At 49.3% G+C, this 24,665-nt stretch overlaps 1 protein-coding gene across 1 annotated transcript in view; it reads left to right on the top strand.

Annotated features, from left to right (window-relative positions):
- LOC135812101 (death-associated protein kinase 1-like) overlaps positions 1-23,005 on the top strand; it is a 35,538-nt gene extending 12,533 nt beyond the window's left edge. Inside the window, exons 11-21 of the mRNA XM_065325429.1 lie at positions 165-263; positions 8,685-8,783; positions 11,349-11,447; positions 12,075-12,371; positions 13,037-13,339; positions 14,763-14,906; positions 16,254-16,457; positions 18,266-18,404; positions 18,824-19,164; positions 19,649-19,901; positions 21,645-23,005. Coding sequence (XP_065181501.1) covers positions 165-263; positions 8,685-8,783; positions 11,349-11,447; positions 12,075-12,371; positions 13,037-13,339; positions 14,763-14,906; positions 16,254-16,457; positions 18,266-18,404; positions 18,824-19,164; positions 19,649-19,901; positions 21,645-21,958 — 2,292 coding nt within the window. The 3' untranslated portion in view covers positions 21,959-23,005. The remainder of the gene's footprint in view (positions 1-164; positions 264-8,684; positions 8,784-11,348; positions 11,448-12,074; positions 12,372-13,036; positions 13,340-14,762; positions 14,907-16,253; positions 16,458-18,265; positions 18,405-18,823; positions 19,165-19,648; positions 19,902-21,644) is intronic.
- Positions 23,006-24,665: the final 1,660 nt, after the last annotated feature.

Raw genomic sequence — 24,665 nt, forward strand, 5'->3', positions numbered from 1 at the left:
GTGTGCATGTGTGTGTGTGTGTGTGTGTGTGTGTGTGTGTGTGTGTGTGTGTGTGTGTGTGTGTGTGTGTGTGTGTGTGTGTGTGTGTGTGCGTGTGTGTACATGTGTGTACATGTGTGTACATGTTTGTTTACACATGCATGTGTATACAATTATGACTATAGCATGGTGACACACCACTACACGTTGCCACCAGACGAGGTCACCTGAAGGTCGTAGAGCAGCTCACGTTCTCCAGATGTGACTTGCACGCATGCGATACGGTAAGTGTATGCAGCATTACCAACTACCACTGAATCAAGAGTATGTTCTATCCCATAACTTCCCGTACGGTCGCTCCAGACGTGTTACGAACTTGACGTCTTTATTGGTGAAAGGTAAAACGAATTCCTGAGTACAGTAAAACCTGTCTAAGACGACCGCTCAAGGGACCTTCCAAACCTGGTCTCTGTTACCAGGTGGTCTCCTCATCCAGGTTCTTTTGACTGGAAATAGCATCCCTTGGTCCTGGTTTCAGTGGTCTTTTAGGACAGGTGGTCGCCTTATCCCAGTGGTCGCCTTATCCCAGTGGTCGCCTTATCCCAGTGGTCGCCTTATCCCAGTGGTCGCCTTATCCCAGTGGTCGCCTTATCCCAGTGGTCTCCTTATCCCAGTGGTCGCCTTATCCCAGTGGTCTCCTTATCCCAGTGGTCGCCTTATCCCAGTGGTCACCTTATCCCAGTGGTCTCCTTATCCCAGTGGTCTCCTTATCCCAGTGGTCTCCTTATCCCAGTGGTCTCCTTATCCCAGTGGTCTCCTTATCCCAGTGGTCTCCTTATCCCAGTGGTCTCCTTATCCCAGTGGTCTCCTTATCCCAGTGGTCTCCTTATCCCAGTGGTCTCCTTATCCCAGTGGTCTCCTTATCCCAGTGGTCAACTTATCCCAGTGGTCGCCTTATCCCAGTGGTCCCCTTATCCCAGTGGTCTCCTTATCCCAGTGGTCTCCTTATCCCAGTGGTCTCCTTATCCCAGTGGTCTCCTTATCCCAGTGGTCTCCTTATCCCTGTGGTCTCCTTATCCCAGTGGTCACCTTATCCCAGTGGTCGCCTTATCCCAGTGGTCACCTTATCCCAGTGGTCGCCTTATCCCAGTGGTCACCTTATCCCAGTGGTCGCCTTATCCCAGTGGTCTCCTTATCCCAGTGGTCTCCTTATCCCAGTGGTCTCCTTATCCCAGTGGTCTCCTTATCCCAGTGGTCTCCTTATCCCAGTGGTCTCCTTATCCCAGTGGTCTCCTTATCCCAGTGGTCTCCTTATCCCAGTGGTCTCCTTATCCCAGTGGTCTCCTTATCCCAGTGGTCGCCTTATCCCAGTGGTCGCCTTATCCCAGTGGTCGCCTTATCCCAGTGGTCGCCTTATCCCAGTGGTCGCCTTATCCCAGTGGTCGCCTTATCCCAGTGGTCGCCTTATCCCAGTGGTCGCCTTATCCCAGTGGTCGCCTTATCCCAGTGGTCACCTTATCCCAGTGGTCACCTTATCCCAGTGGTCTCCTTATCCCAGTGGTCACCTTATCCCAGTGGTCACCTTATCCCAGTGGTCACCTTATCCCAGTGGTCACCTTATCCCAGTGGTCACCTTATCCCAGTGGTCACCTTATCCCAGTGGTCACCTTATCCCAGTGGTCACCTTATCCCAGTGGTCACCTTATCCCAGTGGTCACCTTATCCCAGTGGTCACCTTATCCCAGTGGTCACCTTATCCCAGTGGTCTCCTTATCTCAGTGGTCTCCTTATCTCAGTGGTCTCCTTATCCCAGTGGTCTCCTTATCCCAGTGGTCTCCTTATCCCAGTGGTCGCCTTATCCCAGTGGTCGCCTTATCCCAGTGGTCGCCTTATCCCAGTGGTCGCCTTATCCCAGTGGTCGCCTTATCCCAGTGGTCTCCTTATCCCAGTGGTCGCCTTATCCCAGTGGTCGCCTTATCCCAGTGGTCGCCTTATCCCAGTGGTCACCTTATCCCAGTGGTCTCCTTATCCCAGTGGTCACCTTATCCCAGTGGCAGTGGTCTCCTTATCCCAGTGGTCACCTTATCCCAGTGGTCACCTTATCCCAGTGGTCACCTTATCCCAGTGGTCACCTTATCCCAGTGGTCTTGTAATAGGTGTATGTATGCTACGACCTGAATACTCACTATTTGTATTTCCCGCTTGTTCCCCTTGGCAATGAGCACTCACATAGAAGAGCGCATGCTCCAGGTTCTGTTCTGTTGTAGTCTAGTCTTGAGTTGTCGTTGTCCTGTTCTCCTTGTCTACACTCTTCTCGAATACTTCTAATTATCCAATCATATAAAACCCCTGTGTTCCGGTGTGAGGGGGCATCATTAGCCGGGAGCAGCTAACACTGGTGGCAGCGGAAAACGTCCACCACTACATCGCTGGCGGAGTATGTACGCCTTCGGAGATCGCCGACTATGAAGTACCACGAAGGCCCACGCAAGTGAAACCATATCCTCATCCACTCTCTTCGTCATTATTTTCCTTTCTGCATTGTGTTTCTTTCTGCTCGTCGTTTTCTTGTTGCATGCATTGTTTACCATGGTTTACAGTCCATAGGTCAAGCATTGGCGCCAACCTGTCTGGCCAAACATTTTCGGAACATTTTCTGTGTCCGTGTTTTGTGCATACTGGCTGCTGTCTAGCCTCTTGTTAGGATATCTGCTAGCTGGGTAGTAGAGTCTAGCTACACTGTGTCCGTAGAGTAGTTGCCTATTTGGAATTGTCTCTGCCAAATTTAGTTGTTTGCCGCTACGCACGATAGGTTACGTAATAGATTTAGATTTAGATCGATAGTTGATCGAGGCGTCGATCGAGTCCACGGGAAATTTTTGCAGATAATTTTTTTTCGAAAATTCAAAAATACAAAAACAAATTTTTTTTCACAATGGGCCGTTCAGCGAAATCCAAGAGACAAGAAAAGCTAGAGCGTAGCTTCGCTGAAGCTGGCTGTGACATGAGCATTGCTGAAGAGCGCGAGAGTTCGCCGGTACAAGGGTTGTCCCATCGTTTTCGTTTGCCGGACACAGACACACCACATGCACGTCCACTGCCGAAGCCAGTTTTGCTTCCTGAGACATTCGGAAATCAGCCAGGCCAAGATTTCACCACGTACATGAGGCATTTCGTCCACACATGCGAGTTGAGTGGGTACGACGACGACCAAAAGCTACGGCTACTACCTGCTCGCCTTGTTGGTACAGCTCATGAGATGTTCACCGAAATTCTAACTCACACGCCTGACATGAACTTTTCCGACACAGTCGAGGCTCTGCATGTCCGTCTTGAGCCGCCCCAGCAAGCATTGATGCACGAGGCCAGTCTTCGCCAGCGAGTGAAGCTGGCGAGTGAAACTCAGCACGGGTATGCCACGGAACTTCGTCGGCTCGCTCGTCGAGCCTACCCAGGACAACAAGGTGCACTGCTTGATTCAATGCTTTTGCAACTTTTTATTGATGGCCAGGCATCGAAGGATTTGCGCTTGGCGTTGGCGTCACCTCGGCCCACTGATTTGGATGCGGCGGTCCAAAAGGCCATCGAGGTAGGTGCTATTTATGCTCGCGAGCAGGCCCGCACCGTACCTTACCAGTATGCACAGCCCGTATTTGCTGCTGCTCCGGAAGTGAAGCCCCGTCGCACTGCTCATGGTCGTGACCCCTACGCAGCAGTCGGTCCACTGAAGTCGGAATCTGAGCGAGACCAGTTGGCTTCGCTTTTGTCGAGTTTTGATTCGCGTCTCTCTGCTTTGGAGGCGAAAATGGAGAGCGTGAGTCTGTATCGCCCCACCCGACCCCAGCAAGACCATGTACGTTTTGTTGCTCGTGGTGCTGGTGCTGGTGCGCCTAGTCGTGGTCGTGGCCAGAGTTTTGCTACAAGGCCTGTGCGTGGAGTGTGCCATGGATGTGGTGAAGAGGGCCACTTCATTGCATCTTGCCCGCACGCAAAAAACTAGGTTGGACTGGTGACACGGGGCCGCCGTCAGTCGTCCGAGTGGAGCCCCTCGAGGAGGTATGTGGTGCGATCTCACCCATTATTGTACACGTTGATGTTTGTCTTTCGTCTTCGTATTCGTCTCCTGTTGTTGCTCTTGTTGATTCTGGTTCAAGTGTGTCGTTAGTGCATTCTAAATTGTTGCCTAATTTGACAGAGCGACCTCCTCTAGAGTCGGCTCCGCGGTTGTGTGCAGTCAATGGCGCACAACTTCCTGTCGTTGGATCCATGGATCTGTGTATGTCGCTAGGAAATCTGTCTTTCCAGCACACGGTTGTTGTGTCTCCTGGTATTCACTGTGACATGATTCTTGGTTCCGATTTTTTGTTGCAGCATGGTGGTGTATTAGATATTGCTCGTGGTGTTGTGATGTTTGGCGATGTGTCTGTTCCGTTGCATGTTTCTGGTTCCGGGTGTCCTCCGTCACGTACGCCCTATGGCTATGATCGTATTGTTCCGCGTAATACTTCCCCCTCATGTAATAGTACTCATACTCCTCATTCTGATTCTGATGCATGCTCCGACGATGTACCTGTTTCGTCGTATTCTTCTCGTGTTGCCCTTGACGATTCATTGTCTGCACGGGTTGTTGAACCCATGGCTCAACCTGGCGTTGTCCCGGCGTGTGCGCCCGAAAGTGTGGCCGACCCTGTGGTATACTCATCTCGTGTGGTGTTTGAGATGGAGTTGTCGGTACCTGCAGGACATGTTGTCTTGGTGCCTTGTGCAGCTGTTGATGTGTGCACGGTTGCGATGGATTGCGTGGCAGATCCATTGGAGTCCTTTATGGCGAAGCATCCAGATGTGGCAGTGACTCCTAGTCTTGTAACTGTTGGCCCTAACCAAACACGTGTGGTTGTGGCTGTTGAAAATCATGCAAATCATCCTATACTCATTCATAAAAATACCAATGTTGCCGAACTTCATCAAATTCCTACAGATTGTGAACATATTGACGACACTGAAGCTATGGTTTCCTCAGTTTCACCCGACCCGATCCCGCTAACTGAGCAACGCAAGAAAGTCATCGATGAATATATCAACGCACAAAATCATCTCTCCACAGAACAGTCTCGCACGCTCACTGAACTACTTCATGATAACCACGATTTATTTATCTTGCATGATGATGACTATGGCTACTGTGACATATTCCCTCATAAAATTAACACAGGACAAAATAACCCTATAAAACAACCTACCCGGCGGACTCCATATCACCGCCGGAAGGCTCTGCAAGATCTACTGAATACGCTGTTAAAGCAAGGCATAATACAAGAATCGATTAGTCCGTGGGCATCACCCATAGTATTGGTGCCAAAGAAGGATGGCTCTCTTCGACTCTGTATTGACTACAGGAAGTTGAACTCTGTCACCGAGCCTGATGCTTACCCGATTCCCCGGGCGGATGACATGCTTGATTCCCTGTCTGGCTGTCGGTATTTCACGTCCCTTGACTTAGCGTCCGGGTACTGGCAAATAGCAATGGAAGGAAGCGACAAGGCTAAGACGGCATTTACCACGCCACTGGGCTTGTTTGAGTTTAATGTTCTGCCGATGGGCTGCAGGAATGGCCCAGCGACATTTCAGCGCGTAATGGAAGCAGTCCTGAGTGGCTTATGTAACACACCGGTCCAGCCATTCTGCCGTGTGTTCTTTGATGATGTCCTGAATGCCAGCGAAACGCTGTCTGGCCAACTCCAGATTCTGCTGCCCGTGTTCGCGCGAGTTCGGTCCGCTGGACTGCGGTTCAATCTGAAGAAATGCTCCTTCTTCCAGGAGGAGGTCACTTTCTTAGGACACCGCGTGTCAGCGGAGGGCATCTCCCCGAATGAAGCCAAACTCGTCGCGGTCAGGAACTGGAAGACTCCGAAATCTGTCACAGCTGTCCGCGAGTTCCTTGGCTTCGCTGGATATTATCGCCGCTTCATCCGTGGGTTCGCCCAGCGTGCTGCTCCGCTGACTGCTCTGACAGGCAAGAATGCTCGCTTTGCATGGTCGAAAGCTTGCGAAGCGGCGTTCCAGGCTCTGAAGCGTTCGCTTGCCAGTGCGCCGGTGATGGCGTACCCCCAGTTTGAAGATTCAGCAGGTGCATTCATTCTGGACACCGATGCGAGCAATGTGTCGATTGGTGCAGTCCTCAGTCAGATCCAGGATGGAACTGAGCGACCAATTGGGTACGGCAGCCGTGTACTGACGAAAGCTGAGCGCAACTACGATGCTAGCGATCGTGAGGCCCTTGCTCTGGTCTATTTTGCGGAGTATTTCAGGCACTACTTGTTGGCACGACCATTTGTTGCCAGGACGGACAATACTGCGTTGACTGCACTCCGGAACCTGAAGGAACCCCGCGGACGGAAAGCACGTTGGCTTGACTGTTTATCCGAATATGAATTCCGAGTCGTCCACCGTCCAGGTCGCCAACATCTGAATGCCGATGCTATGTCCCGCGTGGTGACCGATGTGCCGTCTCCTCCGCCGAGTCCGCCGCCTCTTGCCCGTGATGTTCCGTTGTCAGCTGCTGATGAAGTGCCACTTGCTGTTGATGTTCCTCCGGCTGCTGAGATTATTCCTCCGGCCGTTTTTGTTCGTCCTCCTGGTTCCTCTGCTGCTGGACCGTTGCCGGATTGTTACAAGCCTCAGAGTCTTCTTGCTCCGTATGCTGATCCTGCTCTGTCTGAGTGTTTCACCCGATATGATGCTGCCAGTGGCAAGTTTGTTCGTCCGCCTGAAGCCGTTTCCCGTCCTCCCGACTGTCAACCGCCTGCCGTTACTGCTTCTCGTCCTGACCCGATTACGCTGCCTGATGATGATTTGCCGCGCTGCGTTCCGCCGCTACAGCCACCGTCGTCTGATCCGGTCCGTACTTCTTCTCCTGTTTCTCGTCGTTCTGGCCGTGTCCGCACTGCACCTGCTCGACTAGCTGACTATGTCCTGGACTGAGTTTATTATTTGGTTTGTTTTCTTTTGTTGTTTCCTAGGTATTTCGTTCATTCCCGTGGACGTGAATTTTAGCTAGGGGGGCACAGTGTAATAGGTGTATGTATGCTACGACCTGAATACTCACTATTTGTATTTCCCGCTTGTTCCCCTTGGCAATGAGCACTCACATAGAAGAGCGCATGCTCCAGGTTCTGTTCTGTTGTAGTCTAGTCTTGAGTTGTCGTTGTCCTGTTCTCCTTGTCTACACTCTTCTCGAATACTTCTAATTATCCAATCATATAAAACCCCTGTGTTCCGGTGTGAGGGGGCATCATTAGCCGGGAGCAGCTAACAGTCTCCTTATCCCAGTGGTCACCTTATCCCAGTGGTCACCTTATCCCAGTGGTCACCTTATCCCAGTGGTCACCTTATCCCAGTGGTCACCTTATCCCAGTGGTCACCTTATCCCAGTGGTCTCCTTATCCCAGTGGTCACCTTATCCCAGTGGTCACCTTATCCCAGTGGTCACCTTATCCCAGTGGTCACCTTATCCCAGTGGTCTCCTTATCCCAGTGGTCACCTTATCCCAGTGGTCACCTTATCCCAGTGGTCTCCTTATCCCAGTGGTCTCCTTATCCCAGTGGTCGCCTTATCCCAGTGGTCACCTTATCCCAGTGGTCACCTTATCCCAGTGGTCACCTTATCCCAGTGGTCACCTTGACAGATTTTACTGTAGTTTCTATCGTTTGTGATCCACTAAGGGAGTGAGTTTCCTGTTTGTGTGTTGTTTGTGTGTTTGTGTGTATGCAGTGCAGAAGAACACCATGATGTTCTGTTAGTGTCCTGTTAATTATTCGTATTGTGTGGTTTGTACATGCACTGTTTCCCTCTCTGCCTGGCATGCATGAGCCGTGTGCTGCTGCTGGTGCTGTTGGTGCCTGGGGAAGAAAAGCGAATGTAGGAAGTGCATAGGTGAACAGACCACACAAAATAGGTGCACTCGGTTCTTGGGTATCTTTGAAGCACATTAGGGGTCGTCCACAAATATCGATATTTTTTAGAGAAGATATTCGTTCGTTTGGGGGGGGGGGGGGGGGGCGGTTTGGGCCCTGTTCGTCTCGTCTTTGTGAAAAAAAACGAACCCTATCTATGGACGGGCACTGTGCAAACATGTAGTTTATGACCTACACAAAGTGAAAGTCAACCTCGTGAATACACGGATATATCCACGGCAAAGTTGTGTGACCGTGGCAACGTAAACCTAGGTGTATGGTGAATTTAGAGTTGCATGCAGCTGGTCACGTTTCAAGAAGAGATTGCTCTTCATTAAAAAATATCGATCCTCTGCATAAACATGTGTATGTTCGTTTTGAGGGGGGAGGGAGAAATGAACAAATATTGTCTTTAAAAAAATATCGATATTTACGGACGGCCCCTTACTGAAATTCTGTGTAAACCCTGTCAGCCGCCATTCAGTGGAATATTTCAACGTTGCATGCCGTTTCAGCCTTGCCTCAGTGGGTTTTTCAAAGATTCTACCTGGCGCTTCGTAGGCTTACTCTTTCTGTAAAATCTCATCCACTGATAAGTTTCCTCGGAGGCAGGAATGCGATAACACTGAGAAAAAGGACACCACCCTTCAGGCTCTTGAGCAACATCTCGAAGCTCCATTCTTGTTTTCAGGTGTTCATTGTGTGTTTCTTTGGCTGTTGTCTGGTTACCCAACTCCTGTGTTGATTGTGCAGAATGGAAACACGGCTTGCCATGTGGCATCGTTCTACGGCCGTAGCCTAGTGCTTCGCCATCTACTATCCCTCGGCGCACCGATCAATCGGCAAAATGAGGTAGACTTCTGTTGATTGTTATTGTCTTTGGTCCCAGGGAGAGTATAGGGAGAGTTTAATTGTAAAAGAAGAAGAAAAAAGTGCATTGAAGTCGCACTTTCAGCCTCAGCTGGTTGTGGGTGTTCGATAATTTATTCGCGAGCTTTGTCAAACGAGTGCTACACCACATGAGCCGCGCCAAGCTAAAAAGTGGCTTAGCATTTTGCCAACAAATCGAGAAAATCACCAAAACGTCACAGTCGGCAAAATTCTACTCGAGCGCAGTCGCGAAAATATTCACTTTCGAGCACCCTTTGAAACTTTCAAGTAAAATAGTTTGCAAGTGGAGAAGAAGAAAGAGGCCTTTTATTTTTGAGCAACACTTCTTCAGTGTTCCCTCTTTCATCGTTGTGGGGATTTCTTGCCCCTGCCAGAGATCGTAATGAAGCGTTCTGGAGAATGTGGAGGTGAGCAGGATGACACTCTGTCTCCGTGTGCGCCCAACCCCACTTGACGAGGAAGATTCGCTCATTCATAGTGGCCGTGTTTCTCATCGTGGCCACGACTAGAGCGGCTAGTATAGCTATGGGGAGACGTGTACAAGCCGTCCGACTATCATTCTGACAAGCTGCCTAGTGAGTTGGCGCTTGCTGCGATGTTTCACTTGGTTTCGGAACCTTCAAATGTTCATGACGTGGCGTACTGTATTCCAAAATTTCCTCATTTCAAGGCCAATGGTGCCACACGACGAAGCGACGAATTGACTCTACCTGTAAGCATTATTGTGGTGCCTTCTACCACTACCTGCACCAGGGAAGGAGAATGACATGGACTAGGACGGACAAGGAATCAGTGCCGCTTTTTAGCGATGTGCTGTCTGCTAGACCTACACGTACGTGCAAGGGACGGATGGAGCTCGATCTCTGGCACAACACTACGAGCTACATGAAAGGATTAATTCATGCTGGCATAGGTGATCGGAGAGAGTAACGGACTGTCTTGGTAAGACTTAGATGCGACGTATCCCAGCCCAGCGAAAATATAGTCACAGACTCACAACATCATTGAAGGATATGAAAATTCGTGGTGCGTGAAGAAATGACATGAGATACATAGATCAATTATTTATTCTTTCTTTGGATCTTCTAATTAGAACACAAGTGCTCATTCTTCTTGTATTGCTTCCACACCTGCTAAGCTTGGTCTCCACTTGGTGTCCCATGATTTTGGGAGTTTGGGCCGGTCTTCAAATCCTTAGTGTCATTGATACCAGGTATGCTGTGACATGTGCGCAATGTATACGTATTTATGGCACATATACATTTCAGATGGGCACCAAAATTTTCCTGATGGAAGTTGGATAGGTAGACATCACTTTGGCATGGAAAAAGAAATTTCCAAAAATTATGCCTAAGCCACCTTTTTGCTTGGCTCGGCTCACATAGTGATGCAATACATTAGGCGAAGGTTAGGCCCAGCGGCCTAAACGGTTTATTCTGGCGCCGACTGTGTTTGCATTTATCACATGAGCATTGCTGTGTTGCGAGCGGTTTGTATCCATGGAGTAACAGCTCTATCACGCTTGCATGTGCCACGTAACCAAAACCATTCACGGTTCGCGTCAGACTCGGCTAGAGGCCGAGTTTTCCGCAACCGTAGCAGGAGCGTCGCACACGGTACGGTCACTACGGTATTGACCGTACCACTATTTGCCCCAAGTACCCCGTGAATCAATAAATTCCACCGATTTGGCCTCTAAAATTCAAAAATTTTCGGCTCAGCCATCCCTCCCCCACGAGTAAATGGTACTTCAGATGGCTGACCGTTCCACACAAAAATACCTTCCGACGCCCCTGCGTAGGAACGCCACCGCCCTTCAACGATCAAGGCGCATGTGACGAAGCGGTCATGGATAATGCATGTGTTTGGTTGTCTGCGTGTGGCACACAGCTTCTTTGTCCGACCTTGTCAGGACGCATCGATGACGACAGTCAAGCGTGGGGGCCTGTTAGAAGTTTTCTGCAGTTGAGCTCGATGAAATCTGACCCGAAGTGCATATTTGGGGACATCACTTATACGGCCCTTGACGCCCTGAATGCGGCTGGACGTACACACATTCCAAATACAATGATGCAATCTGAACTGGTCCATGGCGCCAGTTTGCACTTTGGGTCGGGTTTCACCGAGCGCAACTCTTGTTCTATAGGAAGTTATATTAATGTTTGTTTGTTCGTTAGGGTGGTGGCGTTCCTACGGAGACGGAAAGCTTGGCTTCCAGCCATGCCTCACGCGAACCGTGAACATTTTTTATGTTTATGTTTTGCCTAATGATTGCGAAAGCAGGAAACTTTGAGTAGCAGCACACAAGCCTTGATCGCCCGTGTTGTTCTGTATGTTCACGATCTTGTATGTGTACATGTGTGGCAATAGGCGTGGGTTCGAATCCCACTTCTGACACCATGTTGCATTCCGAGAAAGCACCTAAAAACTCCAGTCTGCTCTCGAGATCACTCATATCGCAACTGACTTTATTCACACTGAATGAATGCCGTTGTGGTTATGCCTGCATTTTTCACTTGCTGTTAGGATGGTGACACGTGTCTGCACCTGGCCGCACGGCACAATCGCATCCAGTGTGTGCAGGAGCTGCTGAATTCCAATGCTTACGACAACATACCTAACAAGGTCAGTGTCAGTGGCATGCATTTTGTATTTGTGTTTGTATTAAATGGATTCTCCACAGGCCTTAGCCTAAATCGAGGGAGTCTCTGCCAACAGCTTATGAAGCAGAAGAAGCTGAGGAGAAAAATGGAAATGAAAAGCTGTGGCGTATCGTCTTCCGTATTCCATTCCCCCCCCCTCTGTTCTTTGCATTATACAATCTGCCACAATTTGACGCTCATATTGTCTCACGCATCATACGGTAGCTGATCTGGGGAAAAAAACCTGTTATGTGATTGCTAGCGAAGTTTCATTGTGGTCCGGTGAACAACTGCGGAGTACCGACTGCACATTTGAGTGCACATTCCAACGTACAACAATAATTATGTGTATGTGTGTGTGTGTGTGTGTGTGTGTGTGTGTGTGTGTGTGTGTGTATGTGTGTGTATGTGTGTGTATGTGTGTGTGTGTGTGTGTGTGTGTGTGTGTGTATGAGTGTGTGAGTATGAGTGTGTGAGTATGAGTGTGTGAGTGTGTGTGCGTGTGCGTGAGCGAGCGCACATACATGCTTGTGTTTGCATATTTACATGTGTGCCCGTGTGGTCTTATGCGTGCATGCGTGCGTGAATCTACATGCGTGCATGTGCACAGAAAGCGGAATTCCCCATTGCAACGGCCGGTGCGATAGCCCGTCCCCGACTAGAGGACTGGCAGGAGGAACTCACGTACTCCGCGCTGATGCGTTTCGGCCCCGCCGAGAACAAACACACGCCGATCGTGGTGTACGGCGAGAGCGAAGCCGGCAAAACGGCCCTGATCGACTCGATGTGCCGTCACAAGTCCAATCCGGGCCTGCTGAGCAGCAGCGAAACGATCTACAGTACGGATCACCTGCCAACGCTGGGCATACACATTCGCGAAACCAAACTGGGCTCGAAGATCAAGTCGGTAAGCGTCCTGTGAACGCCGTTGTCTTGGTTCAGCTAGGTGATACTCTGTTCAGTCTTTCTCTGAGTGTGTGTCCGCACAAAAGCAGATCTGAAGCGGATGATGGTGATTCATGAGATTTAAGATGGACTTATGTCCAGTTTTTTTCTTTTCGATTTTAGCGTAGAATGGAATGGTGACACATCGGCTCTGCACGTATCCACACGCCTGGTTGAGCAGAGTATAGTTATGTTGGAAGGACACATTGTTTAGCAGCCTCTTTGAATCTTCCCAGTCACTTACTAATCTAAAAAAAGAAGGAAATTATAATGTCCGTTCCCCAAGGGAACTCACGACGGCCGCTAACACCCCGGTAAACCTAGCGGCAGATGCCGCGCCTAATAACTTCCTAACCAAACGACGTCATGCAACTCATGTTCCTAGTCTAATGACATCATGTTTCTGTTCTAGTGATGTCATTCTCATGAAAAAATGTCTCCTGTCAGATAGTTTCTTTTTAAAAGCATGAAACTCTGAGTGGAAAGATATATATTTTTAATTCCACTGGATGCTCGTTTGCACTGACGCTCTGCACGTCATGTATGGTGCACTGTGACCAGTAGTAAAGGTTCTCCTGTGTCTTCATCACGTTATGATGCAATGCTGTTATGGTTTCTTGGCATTAGGTGATGCGTATAGTGGAGGCGTCGGGGCACCACGACTTCCGCGCTCTGTGCGCGCCGTGCCTGCGCATACCGCGCGCCATCCACGTGCTGGTGCTCAACCAGCGCTGCGGCTACGACGAGCTGCAGGCGCACGCCACCGCCTGGCTGGACTTGGCGCGCATTTGCATGTCGCGCACGTCGCAGGGACGCGCGCTGCGCCTGCGCGTGCCGCTCATCCTGGTGTTCAGCAACGTGGACAGCTCGGCGCTGCGCGTCACCAAGAACCCGAAGAACAACCTCAACTCCACCAACGTTGCCGAGCGGGTAAGGTCACCTCTTGTTGTGATGACCGGTGTGTTGAAACGGGACGACATACAGTTGCGCTCGGCGAAATCAGACCAAGAGTGCACATTCGGAGCCCTCAACTTGCACGGCCCCTGACGCCCTGGAAGTGGCACGAATGCGGCTGGACTTACGCACGTACAAATACAAAGATGTAATCGTAACTGGTACAGCGCGCCAGCTTTACACTTTGGGTCGGATTTCACCGAGCGCAACTGTCGTTCTGTCTACAGGGTGATATCACTCAATCTCCTGACACCTGCAGCTGCTTAACCCTTTGAGGACGAAGGACGAATATATCCGTTTTTTCAGGTATAGCTGGATTCCTAAAGACAAGTATATCCGTTTTTGAGAAAATTGCGATATCGATATATTTTTAGGTGCTTGAAGTCGCTCTTATGTTGCTCAGACGAGTACGATCTGATTCTTCGTCAAGGTGAGACATGTCGCAGTCGATCTGCGTCGGTCCCGTGGAGAACTGGCCACATTCGAGTATACTTAGAGAATGCGCCGATCGAGAAATTATTCGGAATTTGAAACTAACTTGTTACTTTGTTGAGAGTGCCGATGGCATGTAACCTGTCAAGAGTCTCCTTGTCTCAGGCCCTCGGCATTATCTTTATGAGCAGCGATAGTGAGGATGAACAGTGTGATCCGTTTTACTTTTCTGAGGATGACAGCGAGGTCGATGTTGGCTAAATTCGTGGCGATACCGCTGAGGCATTTTTCGCAACATACACCTATTTTGAATTGACCATTCTGATCTCTATAATGGATGATGTTGAAACTTTGGTTTTGTTGCCCACTGATGTCTATGTCTCTTTAGAACCAAATTTTATGACACTAGATCAATTTTTGAAAATACCGATTTTTCGCCTGAAAATGGTAGGAGTCCAGGTGGTTTTGGGTAGTCCTCAAAGGGTTAAATAGCGGCGGGGAGAGGTGAGAGATTGGCCCGTAGATAAGAAGGCATGTTGACAAGTAAGGTGCTTGGTGATAGTGTGAAAGTAAGGTGTTAGATATGGCACATAGATGTGGTCATGTAACAAAGTGTAAAGAGGAAAATTGTCACACTACCCCACCGGTCTCACTCGACTAATTCCGCTTCTTGTCCTCTGCATACCCCTGTTTTCCTTCGGCTCTTCATGCTTGATTCTAGTACAATGCTGCTCAATGAAATCTGATTGTGTGCGTCAAAGTTTCCACCCTGCACCGGTGTTCGCAGGTCCGGTGCTTCACAGCGCCGGGCATAGCATTGCCGCGTTTGATCGGTTGTTGTTGAGTAGCGCCGTACATACATGTATTGCTCTGAAAATGTCTCTCCTTTGTGTTCACTTTCTGCCTTTCCTGTGCCTGTCTGCTGTCATCTACCTCTTGTTGTCTTCATACATGTTTGGCACAACAGATGTTCAATGAGCTCCAGCCAAGGTACAAGGAGTGGTTCGACTTTGGTCCGTCACCTTGTGTTATGGATTGCCGCGTCCCGTTTAGTGCCGAAATGGACATGATCGCAGAGCGACTCTTTCTGGCCAGAAAGTCCATACTCAAGGTATGTCGCATCTCAGTCTGTTCCTTGCCTTTCCTGTGCATTTCCACAATCTATGTGTCGCATGTGTGGATGTGCACGTGCACATACGTATACATGTATTGTGAAAAGAAGAAGGACAAAATGTTACGAGTTATGACTAACTAACCACCAACGTAACCAGATCTTCTACAGCCAGCGAGTGCGACAAAATGGCACAAAACTGACAAGGAGTGCTGAGACACTCGGCGACCTGCATTCTTTTCACGATAATTTAATTGGCTCACCATCCGAGTTACAGTATACATGTATGTGCATGATTGTATACATATGTATGTGCACGTGTGTTCATGTGTGTGTATTGCTAACACTTCCTTATGTACAGCTTGTAGGTAGTCTGATGTTGTAGCAATACCGTAAAGTCCCGCCAGAGCGCCCCTACCTCCGCAACCATTCCAGTGGGTCCATTTGGGGAGGGACGGATGGGCAAGTCATACTTCCCTCATTCAGTACTACATGAAAAAGTACTCACCCTACGAAATCTGTGCGTGCGTCTCGTACGCCGACCAAAGCTGAGAGTCGTACAGACCCATCAAAAACAAGGTTTTGTGCGATTTCTGGTCAAGAGGGTGGGAACTGTTGCGTACATTTCCAACCGGGTCGAGGACGCGTCTGCACTACAGTCCGGCGTTACACCCTTCACAGAGTCATGCGAGGATACAGTCATTATCACCTCCCTGGCAAGAAGTCAGGGAGGGGCGCATGGGAGAGACGGGGCGCAAGGGAGAGACGGGGCGCATGGGAGAGACGGGGCGCATGGGAGAGACGGGGCGCATGGGAGAGACGGGGCGCATGGGAGAGACGGGGCGCATGGGAGAGACGGGGCGCATGGGAGAGACGGGGCGCATGGGAGAGACGGGGCGCATGGGAGAGACGGGGCGCATGGGAGAGACGGGGCGCATGGGAGAGACGGGGTGCTCTGGCGGGATATTGCGGTACATGTATATGGTTACGGTGGATCGCACTTTCTATAATTTGTCTGAGCGTAGTGATCTCAGACAATAATCGAGGGTCACATGTGCCTCGACCCTTGAGCGTGATAGCGTTCCCATGGATGGGGAATACTCAGTGTAACCGAGTCTCACGCGAACCGTGAAACGCTCTTTCTCAGATCTTGCACCAACAGGCATTCTGTGAAAGGAACTCGGGTGGACACATCCATTCCCATAGCGCTGCACTATGGGAATGGATGTGTCCACCCGGATTCCTTTCACAAATGAAGCTGCAGGAAGCCTTAGCCCTTCTTCACAACTGGCATTCTACTGTGCATCTACTGAACACATTGTCTGTATTTTATACTGGTGTCTGCAGGAGGCCAAGGACGTGCCGAGGATCGTCGAGAAGATTGAATCGCTGGTCTCCAAGATATCACGCAAGGCCAAGCAGCCATGGGTGCCCTGGGAGACCTTCCAGGTCGAGGCCGGCAAGAAGTTCTTTCACAGCGAGGATCGCACTCGCACGGAGGCCGAGGTATTCCTGAGGCGCGCCGTGGGATTTCTACACAAGGAACTGAAGGTAAGTTACATGCAAGAGATCAGTACTGTAGACTGCTTAAACAGCCTGTGCCCCTCGTGGTGAAGGCTGTTTCCATGAGGTTTGGATGAGAAGAGTGTTCGGATAAGGGAGCAGTCACACATCTATCTAAAACATCGAATTTCCGGATAGTTGACGGCCGGATAATCGGCGTTCTGCTGTATTGTAGAAAACCCTCATGAAGCTGGTATGGAATAAGTCGATGTTTCATTTTTGCATTCCAAGTCCGGCACGATTGGCTGATGAGCCGGATTTATTACAAGTCTAATCCGAATCGAACTCCTTTTAATTATAGTCGTCATGTTAATATTGTTCTTGTTCCTAACGCCCTCTATTGGCATCTGACTTACATGGTTGATTAGCTTTTTTGTGCTTACTTTCCTTCTAGTATGATACTTCCCAGGGGCGTAGCTTGCACATCTGTGGTGTAGTGACTATAACACCAGAGTGCATCTGTGGTGTGGTGACTATGTGCCAGATCACATCTGTGGTGTGGTGATCATGTACCACTAGCAACCCCACAACCTACGAGAGCTTGCTTTGCTGGTGCGGTGACTAGGCACCGGCGGATTCTGCTCGAAAAGGTGGGCAGATTCTGCTCGAAAAGCAGAGAAATTGGCAGAACCATGCAAACCTTATGGCGGGCAATTCCTCGAATTCTGCTCCATTTCTTTATTCACGTACCAAACATGCATGAAACTTACCAGAAAAAGTACCGAAATCTGCCAATATTTCTGCCGTCATTATCCGCAAAGGCCTAGAGGTGACCAGACTATGCTGATTACACACGAGCTACGCGCCTGCTTGCTCTTGTGATTGGCTTCTCGGGAGTCTTACTGAGTCTTTGTTGATTCTGCTGTCAGGTGTGGTACGGTGAGCCATCTGAAGTTAGTGACTACACCCAATTTCCAAAACTTGCTCCGATCGCTTCGATTTTGGTCTCATTCGATTCTCCCAGGCGTAGTACATAGGAAATCTGCAAGTATTATTCAAATCGGCCCAGCCATTCTTGAGTTATAGTGATTTGAAGTGCGCCAAGTTGGACTTTCGCCGGAAACAGAAATGAATGGGAGTGATGGGAGAATCGAGACCGACCGCACACTCAGTGCATGCAGTACAGTGTACAGTGCACACGCCTCGTCACTCGAACTGCGCGTACGAAATTGCATACTTTCGTATGCTGGCGCAGAACAAATTCGCTCGTAGAGGAAGACGAAAGCTTCTCACCGCCTTGTAAGTTCACATGGCTAGTAGTTTTTTGACGCTGAAGACGATGGACTAGTCCGCGACGCTGCGACCCGACCAGAACAACCCGAAATTAATACCCTGAAAAAGCGCGGAGCGCAGAGCTCGTAAATTTTGTCGTATGGAAACGGGACTTCGGGTCTCAAGGGCACGAACATCTCCTCTCTCAGATAAAGCAATCCACTCGATGCGATATTCTACAATTTGACCTGGCCACGCCGAAAAGCACTGCGATGTCGGATTCTCCCATCGGAAGTATAGAAACTTGTTTCCAAAAAATCAGCGTCTGGGTGCGAGGGAGTAAAGTCACTACTGAAGTACAATTTATTCGTGGGGGGGGGGGGGAGGGGTTGCTGAGGCGAGAACTTTGGAAATTTAAATAAATAATAAATTTTTGGAAATTTAGATCCCGTAAATTATGAGTGTATTTTATTAATTCACGGGGTGCCTGAGACGAAAAGTGGTGCGGTCAATACCGTAGTGACCGCACTGAGTCCGCCGCCCCTGGCTGTCTACTCTATCTCCTGTTGTTGTTGTTGTGTCAGGTGATTTCATTCAGCACTGGACCGGCCAAGAACTTCATCGTCCTGGATACAAACTGGTTCTTTGAGAAAGTGTTGCCACAACTAACGGCGCACGCCAAGCGACCTGTCGGTTTGAAGCCATTGACGTCTGATGACGAGGGTAGGTTTCCGCTGGAATTGACAATGGCATTAGCCATGAATTGTGAAGCAAACCTTTCTCTTATTTGCTCACTTCCACTCTCTTAATTCACACTGTTGTGGGACGTATCCACTCACCCCCATTGTAAGGCGCTGCATCTGCTGCTACGGTTTACCGGGTGTTAGCGGCCGTCATGTGTTCCCTTCGGGAAGTTGAAATGATTTGTCGCGAAACAGTTTCACATCTGGCCACGGCCAACTACCCTTCACTTTGTGTGTTGTCGCTATTGCTGTCTATGTCTCTGTATGTGCCAGAATATGTGGAGCGAGAACGGACGCGATAATTTACTTTTACTTTTTGATCCACAATGCTCGCATTCTCCTGCTCGTCACCAACATATTGTATATTGTGTGTACCGCTCTCTCTCTCCCCTATCAAAGGCCACATGTTCATTTCTGAGTTTGAGGCCATCATGGCGTCCATCGTCGGAAATCAGCCCGTCAGCGGTATGATTGCACTGCTGAGACAAATGGAGCTGCTCCACCTTCTCCGCGGCGATGAGCTGCGTGTGCTGATGCCCAGCTGGATCCCGTTCGCCAACAACTCGCCCGGTCCGTACCTGCGCGAGCGCGTGGCGTTTGCCGGTCGTCGTCTGAAGCTCGGCGGCATATCGGCGCGCTGCGCAGTGCCGCTGGTCAATGCCCTGGTGCTGGGCATGCTGGAGGAGTACCCTGACTTCACCGCATCCGTCTGGCCACTGGGCATTCGCATGGTCAACTTGGTGAGTTGCCTGTCACTATTTTTAAAAGGTTTTGTTATGTCGAACACAACCATTTACTAAGAACCCTCCAACATCCTCTGCAGCATTTTCTTTCCACTTGTTAGCACTTCACACCCTCCGAACAGGCCCTGAGCCCCTCTGACCCTGACCGGCACGGTAATGAGTGTACCTCGGTCTATGTGTTTGTCAGGTGTACACTGCTGTCTGGCTTTGGTCTCTTTGTGTTTTGCGCGCGCGCGCGCGCCTGTGTGTGTGTGTGTATCCCTCATAGTGCCCATGCTTGGGTGGAGGGTGGTGTGACCCGTTTGGGTAGCTGTGTCATGGTAGTAGCAGTATAGTCCTCCTCAATGAAATCCCGTCGCGTCACTCAAGTGTGAGCCTATTTCGCAGCCCAGTGTTCGCTGGTCTAGGGTGTGTGTATATGTGTATGTGTGTATGTGTTTGTGTGTATGTTCCTACGTGCATGCATTCAATGGCTTCACAGATCGAAAGTTCTGCCGTGGAGATCAGTGTGGAGCTTGGTGAGCAGCGGTCTCATGGCATGTTGCTGGTCTACGCCACCAGCAATCTGTCTGAGGACCTTGCCAGTGAGCCACTGAAGGCACTACTTGGCGACGTGTTAGAGGTACTGCAGCTACGTTTGCAGACCGAGGCACCGTCAATCAGCGTGGAGGTGGCCGCTCTCAGCCAGGCCCAACTGCCACAAGTCCGGCGAGGATCCATAGACACGATCTCCAGTAAGACATAGCGTAACATGAATGTCAAACTTGCCTTCAATGTCATCGTTGTATTCCTGTGATTGTCTTGCAGGGCAAGTCGTACGGTATCGCCGTAATCCTGTAATTGTTACGTTGTGCAAGTCAGGGTATGGAGAATAAAACGGCACCAGTTCGCTCCTCCCTGGATCGGTCACCCTAGATAAGCCTCACTGTAATGACTGACTGGTTAAGTACCTGAAAGGTGGTGCATGCTCAGTTTCCAATCCAGGCCTGTCTCTGTACTAGCTGAACAAAGTATAGGTCCTGTACACATGCGCAGGTAGACTATTTGCAGTGGAGTACATATCCTCATTTTTAAACATAATTCCTAAATTTTGCTGGGGGAGTTATATTCATAAGGTCGAGGAAGTTGAAACGGGAAAAATTCTGAGGAAAAATTGACCCGACCGCCACCAACCATTTGCCTAATAGTTTGTACATGAAAACAACTGTGTCCTAGTTTCGTAAACTTGGAATAATTCCGAGTTTAATGCCGTGAGGCAATGATCAGGCAACTCATTTGTCTGATGATGCCGTATGACATACAACTCGGAGTTACAATTACAGTAAAACCTGCAACTAAAGACCACCGTGACTAGCGACCAGCCTGCTACTACAGACCACTTGGCCAGGCACGGACGGTCTCACATTCAAAATGCGCTGTGACTAGCGACTACCTGCTGAACGCGACCAGCGACCGCCTTTTCTTGTCCCAAAGACGATTTTTGACCCGTAACTAGCGACCGCGATGGAGAAAATCAAATGTTGCTCGAAGCTCCTTCTTGAAATTTTGCTGATTTTCCATAGTCCTGAAAGGAATCTTTCGGTACTACAGCTGAACAAATGAACGCAGGCCATTATGACTGTGGAGTCGGTGTGGACTGCACTACACCTGTCAGAATTTCAAGCGCTGTCAAGAATAAACATGATAGGAAACGTCTTTGAGAGCGCATCGAAAGCGCTCTCTGCTCGATGTTACTACTCGGAGGAGAAACGAAGACTGAGCGGCTCTGTCACCCAGTCATACAAATGAATCGACGATGGCGTCAAGGAATCCAGAAACAAAGCAGCACCGCAAGGTCCTGATGCTGAAGGATCGCGTTCAAACAATCGAGAAGTCACAACAAGGATAGTCGGTACGATTGATCGTATGAACAAATTTGAAGCCCAGCGAAAAACGAAACTTCCACAGGGAACGTTTGACTCCTGGCTTCAGAAGAAGCAGCTGAATTTGAATTTTGCAAAACATGTAATCTTCTCTCTCTCTCTTTTTTGTCTCTCTCCATCTCTCCGTCTTTCTCTCCAAGTGTTGTTTGACCTGAAATAAGAATGGCATTGCGCAAGTCCTGGGGAATTGTATTAGCTGCATTTTGATATGCATATCATATACTGGGATCCATATATGGTCGCACGGTGCAAACCTCTAACTAAAGACCACCTGCTACTAAAGACCGCTTTTGCTGGCACCAAGGGGTGGTCGGTAGTCACAGGTTCTACTGTAATTGGAACATCGTCTGCTGAGTCTGCTATGGTGTAGGCCTTGTCTTTGACATTGAGCACTCTCCGCAGCTCGGGGACCAACGGATTTGTTAACGTGGAATGATATGAATTGCCGTGCAGTGATTATGAAGCATATTGAGAGGACTATGCTGCTCCAAGGAGTAAAATGCACATTCTATATCCATGATTTGCTGTGTATTTCCGTGTGTGTGTCTGCACCAGGCAACATAACCGCTAGCCGTAGTGCCGCTCTAGCCCGTGCCCAGGCCAGCGCTCCACACCTGGCCGTCACGCCACGTCGCCAGTCACCGGCATCGCGCAGCGGTGAGCGTCACCTGTCCACGTCCAGTGCCCAGCTGACCAACGAACACTCTTTGCGCATCACGCCTCGTCTGGACAGTCCGCAGCTGGGGACATCGGCAGCAAGTGACATACAGCTGGAGGAGTACGTGCAGTCGCCGGGATTCCGGCAGAACACGGTATGTGTGTATGGCGACGACGAGATCGACAACGAACGTACCACAACGGCAATATAACGCTGACACTACTACCTTTGATGGCCATGCTATTGAACAGAGTAAACAGAAGAAACTGACCCGTCGACTGACGTACGGTTTGTTTTCGTCATCTGTGTGTTGAATGATTATCCTACCTTTGACAGCCACCCTACTGAACAGTGAACAGAACAAACTGACCCGTCGAATGACGTACGGTTTGTTTTCGTCATCTGTGTGTTGGATGATTTTCCTACCGTTGACGGCCACCCTACTGAAGAGAGTAAACTCATTTGATAGTATCTGTAGGATGAGATCCGGCACGGTTTCGCCATCTGCGTGTTGGATAATGTTCCGCCTACAGTCGACCGATGCGTCCACCCACGTTGACCATTTGCTCTCTCCTTGCTTGGTGGAAGGAAACGAAGACATGTCCAAACGCGTTGAGTATGCAGAATTTAGATTAGCTAGCTTCCCGCAGTAGAAGAGATTTTGAATTTTCGTTTTTAGTACTTTAAACCGGAGTTTGCACTTCTCTTTACACAAACACATTCTATCATCCATATGCTCCTGTAGTAGCTCACACTGTACCCCATCGTGACCCCATCCCCCTGCTATGTGTTGGTTTCCTTACTATCTAGACTGATTTTATATGATTCTGGACTGATTTGAATCATATTATCTTCCTTATTGGCCATGGGCCATCGTGGAAATAAAGAATAATAAAGAATAATAAAAAACACGGCTTGTAGCCAAACACGGCTTGTAGCCAAACACGGCTTGTAGCCTTGTAAATCATTTGGAGGCGCTAATCTTCATGGATCAGGACTGTGTTCCTTCTCTCCTTGTCTCCCCCCCCCCCCCCCCCCCCCCCACACACTCTCTTTCCCTATTTATCAGCACTACAGATGGAATATCATCGACTCGTTGTGCATGATGGATAACGAATTCACATCGTATTTTCGCTAGACAACTAGTCCACATAGTAAATCTCTTCCATGCTCGCGAATGCTGCATTTTCATTTTAGAAATTAGAAGTTATAATTTGAGAACCCGTTTGGAGCCAATATGACTGCATGTATGTCATGACTCTGCAATGTGTGTGTGTGTGTGTGTGTGTGTGTGTGTGTGTGTGTGTGTGTGTGTGTGTGTGTGTGTGTGTGTGTGCGCTTGTGTGCGTGTGTGTGTATGTGTGAGAGAAAGAAAGAAAGAGAGAGAGAGATGGAGAGGGAGAGAGAGTGCGCAGTTGTACTCGCATGTGTGTGTGTGCGTGCGTGTGTGTGTGTGTGTGTGTGTGTGTGTGTGTGTGTGTGTGTGCACATGTGTGCAAGTGCTTATGTGCACGTGTGCTGATGTATGTGTGCGTGCGCGTGTACGCACGTGTGTGTGTGTGTGTGTGTGTGTGTGTGTGTGTGTGTAGAGAAGGTGTGCATTGGCAATTTGTACAGTGCATCCGATATAGTCTATGACGACAAGGTATCAGTTGTCTGTAGATTTCCATCTGGCATGACACAATTAGTTACAGTCAGACGCGTGGTACTCTGTGACTCCTGTGGTACATGTACATGTACTGTACTTATGTACTGGAAGTATACATGTATCCGCCAAGGACACTCCAAAGTCAAGGATTGCAACGGTTCCCAGGGTCCTCAGCAGGTACAGTTGCGCTGACTGAAATCCGACCCCAAGTGTATAACTGGTGAATGTAGAGGGCACCAAGATATGCACTTGAGGTCGGATTTCACCGAGCATAACTGTATTTTTAAATGCAAAGATAATGAATGGCCTATGACTATACACGGACATAGCATGCATGATATGTTCAGTGTTCATGTGCATTGTACTTCAAACTGACGTTTCACGGTAGAGTGTGCAAGGTGGCAACACGTTTGATGTATTCTCACTTACCAATTTATCTCTTCCTTGAATTGCGCGAATTGTGCTGTGTTTCGCCGAAGTCGCACCAACCTCTTCTTCACTAAGTCTTGTATATCGCGCTGTCATAATTATTAAAATAATCGTTTTCCGCTCGTTCTCATAATTATACATTTTTTGTTTCGGGAGTGACACCGCAGCATTGTTACAAACCAGAGCCACTGCATTTTAGGCTAGTGTAGGCCGGCCTATCGTCTGCCGAAAAGTCTACGATAGCAATTGTAGCTCCTCAGGTGTCTGTCGAAGAGTTTGCTGCAATACAGAACAACAGAAGCTTGCCCCCAACTGATAATTACACAAAGCAAAGTTTTAGTGGTCTTGCAAAAGTGCCCAATACGCGAAGAGGAGTGTAACAAAAACTCTCATGATGCGCAAGCTCGCGGTAATCCCGAGACCACAGGCCGGCCGGCTTACCTCACCAGCACAGGTTCCTTCTTGGAGCCCCTATCATTCCCATTGTTGTGTTGACCTGCTACTTCTCTCCACTCTACTGCAGCTCGCCATCACCAGCCTGTAGACACCAGGTACCAGCGCACAGAAGAGGGGACCAGTTCGTTTCTCCTCTCCACCAGTCAGAGCCTTGTAAGGTGCATGGTGAAGTTATGTTTGCGCAACTTTGCCCCTGCCAGCAAAAACCAGAACAGCTGAAGGATTGTAGCCGACGAGAACAATCGGTAGGCAGGAAAAAGCGTGAGATCGCACGGAGGGAGCGACTCACATTTCCCTAAATGGTAACAACCTCGTCTTGAGAACAATAGCATTGTAGTCATTTCAATCTTACTCCTTCTCCTCTCATCAGTGTTTTATGCATTCC

The sequence above is a fragment of the Sycon ciliatum genome, chromosome 3 (assembly GCF_964019385.1).
Source record: "Sycon ciliatum chromosome 3, ocSycCili1.1, whole genome shotgun sequence".
NCBI lineage: Eukaryota > Metazoa > Porifera > Calcarea > Leucosolenida > Sycettidae > Sycon > Sycon ciliatum.